At 53.6% G+C, this 2,545-nt stretch overlaps 1 protein-coding gene across 1 annotated transcript; it reads right to left on the bottom strand.

Moving 5' to 3' along the window:
- Positions 1-1,509: 1,509 nt before the first annotated feature.
- Positions 1,510-2,374, bottom strand: UMAG_01584 (uncharacterized protein; the record flags this gene model as incomplete). Its single annotated transcript, XM_011389296.1, has 3 exons — positions 1,510-1,853; positions 1,880-2,146; positions 2,224-2,374. 3 exons carry the CDS (start codon positions 2,372-2,374, stop codon positions 1,510-1,512), a joined length of 762 nt encoding a protein of 253 aa, XP_011387598.1.
- Between the last annotated feature and the right edge of the window lie 171 nt (positions 2,375-2,545).

Below are 2,545 nucleotides of genomic sequence, written 5' to 3' on the forward strand. Positions count from 1 at the left end.
TCACAAAGACGCTCAACCGTCAGCAGATCGAAAAGTTCTGCAAGGAGATTGGCCTGAAAGACAGGTCCAACGAGAAATCCTCTCAATAAACTCCATGACGGAAACATCTGCCTTTCACAACCTTCAATTCGCCGTCGCTGAACGCGTGCGAAAACTAGGCAGATCGATACAACAGAAAGCCTGTTGGCCGCAGCTTTCGACCTGATGGGTTTGGATCATCCAAAGAAGGTCCCATCAAGGTTCAAGGACTTGCAAAAGGACTGGAAACCCAACTGACACAGTGGTATCCACAAAAGTCACCATGCACACTTCCTGATTCTCCCTCCACTGGAGGATAACGAGAACGAATACATGATGTATTCAGGGAACAAAACCTCACGCGTCGCCAAAAACCGAGCCTGTGAAAGTTCCCAAATCACGAGCATCACGTAGGTTTCCCAGGACCATGGAGCAGTCAAGTAGTCAACAAAAGCTCACCGAACGAAGCTTCAACGAGGGCACCACCTAGAGGAAAGATTCGCTGGAAAGAGCCGCAGCGCACCTCAAATGCCCCAGACACTTACACTTCGATCCGTAAGAGGACACGGCGCACACACCTTCCAAACTTGGACGGAAAGTTTTACGCCGCACACATCAAGACAGAGAGCAACATGGCGCGATCCCCACCGAGTGGGAGCGTCAGTGTCTCTGCGATTCATGATTTGGGCACTCAAACACCATTCGAGTGGGAGTGTTAGAATATCTACGATTGGCGTTTAGTCTGATCGCCCACAATCATGCAACCCTTGCAGTAACCTAACCGGTATACACGAGTGACCGGACGGGAACGAGTAGGTGTCTCAGTACGCGCGCCATACGCGCGCGACACGCACTCAGTACACCAGCGGTACGTCCGCGGTACGCGTGCGATACACTCGCAGTACGCGCGCCATACGCGCGCGACACGCGCTCAATGCACTCGCAGTACGACCGCGGTACGCGTGCGATACACTCGCAGTACGCGCGCCATACGCGCGCGACACGCGCTCAATGCACCCGCAGTACGACCGCGGTACGCGCGCAAGTATAGTAACTCGCCAGAGTTTCCCCGCTTCACAACATAGCGCTGGTAGCGAGAAGCCCAGAGTAGATTCACACAAGTCGCTGGACGACTGTGGGAACACGCCGTTGGCTACAGACTCGTACCAAGTGGAAGAACCTGAGGGAGAACAGACTCATGCATCTGGCCAGTTGTGGCCACAGCTAGTCAGTTGTATGAGGAGCTGACGTATAGGGAGAAGCTCATGTAGGATACTCCAGTCGACTCATGTACATAAATACAGAGGGAACGCTCACACTTTGTAGTTAGTCCCTTGTCCAATTCACACTATCCAAATACATCCCAAACCATTCTCGACCCCACTCAGTCCCAACTCGCCTCTCTAAGGAAAGGGAGACTTCGATCATCCAGCGCCCGCTAAGGATTCACCGCGAATATTGAATAGCTGAGTGATGCGGACGATGGAAGAGTCACGAGTATAGTAGTCGTCGTAGAAACCAAACCAAGGGAGACTCGAGGTATGAGGGATTGTCGTCACCTAACTCTGAGACTTTGTTAGAGACCTTTGTGTCTGTATCTGCGCTGGCGTCCCCCTCGGCCATTGCCTCGTCCGACTGTCCCTCGAAGGTCAGAACGAATTGCATCCAGGTCGATGACGATTTCGCCGGCCCCCTGAATTTAGACATCATCCCGTCCCATTCCAGATGGAAAGTAGAATCCCCATTGTCAGTCGAAAGCGGGGTGATTGCGAGCTGTCGAGAGTAGGCCGAAGGTGTGGGGACAGGATCATCGTCGTCAGCAGAACTGGATGAGTCTGTACTCGACGGTAGCCAGCAATACAAGCGTAAAAAAGTCCGTTGTCCCAAGCAAGGACCGGGAGATACGAAGGAGAAGGACCAGCACCGGGACTCTCAAGCTCGGAGAAGCGGACGTCTTTGACGATGACTGCTCGTTTGAGTTCCAGGAGCCACACTCGGTGCCCTTTGATAGTACGAGCCGCGTTCAAGCAACCCAAGTAGGTACCGCGAAGTGCACCGGGGCGCAGGTGCTTGCTGACGATCGGAAGATCGCGAAGCCAATTGTCGTGGTGTCGTCGGGAAGGACATCCTATGCAACACAGCCGAAGCGGCGGATGTTGAGCAGGTCTGGAATCGTCCCATATTAGATTTCGAACGGCGTCTTACCACCTTGCGTTGCACCAGCGATGCGATCATGTACAAAGGCGGACTGTGATACCGCGCATGGCCAGCCACCGTTGCTTGCCGACGTCGGCGTCAAGGAACAGACTGCGCGCAACTTCCTTGACGGTCTGAATGGCACGCTCCGCAAAAGCATTGTCGGTATGCTATTGGGAGGACGATGCGGCCACTTTGATGCCAACGGAAGAGCAAAGGTTGCGGAAAGATGTAGACCAGAGTTCACCTTGATCAACTCGTACTCACGACTTCCCGGCTGCCTTTGTTCTGCATGACTTCAACGGCCTATCTTTGAGTAGCTTGGCAAGCC

Source organism: Mycosarcoma maydis, chromosome 3 (genome assembly GCF_000328475.2).
Source record: "Mycosarcoma maydis chromosome 3, whole genome shotgun sequence".
Lineage (NCBI taxonomy): Eukaryota > Fungi > Basidiomycota > Ustilaginomycetes > Ustilaginales > Mycosarcoma > Mycosarcoma maydis.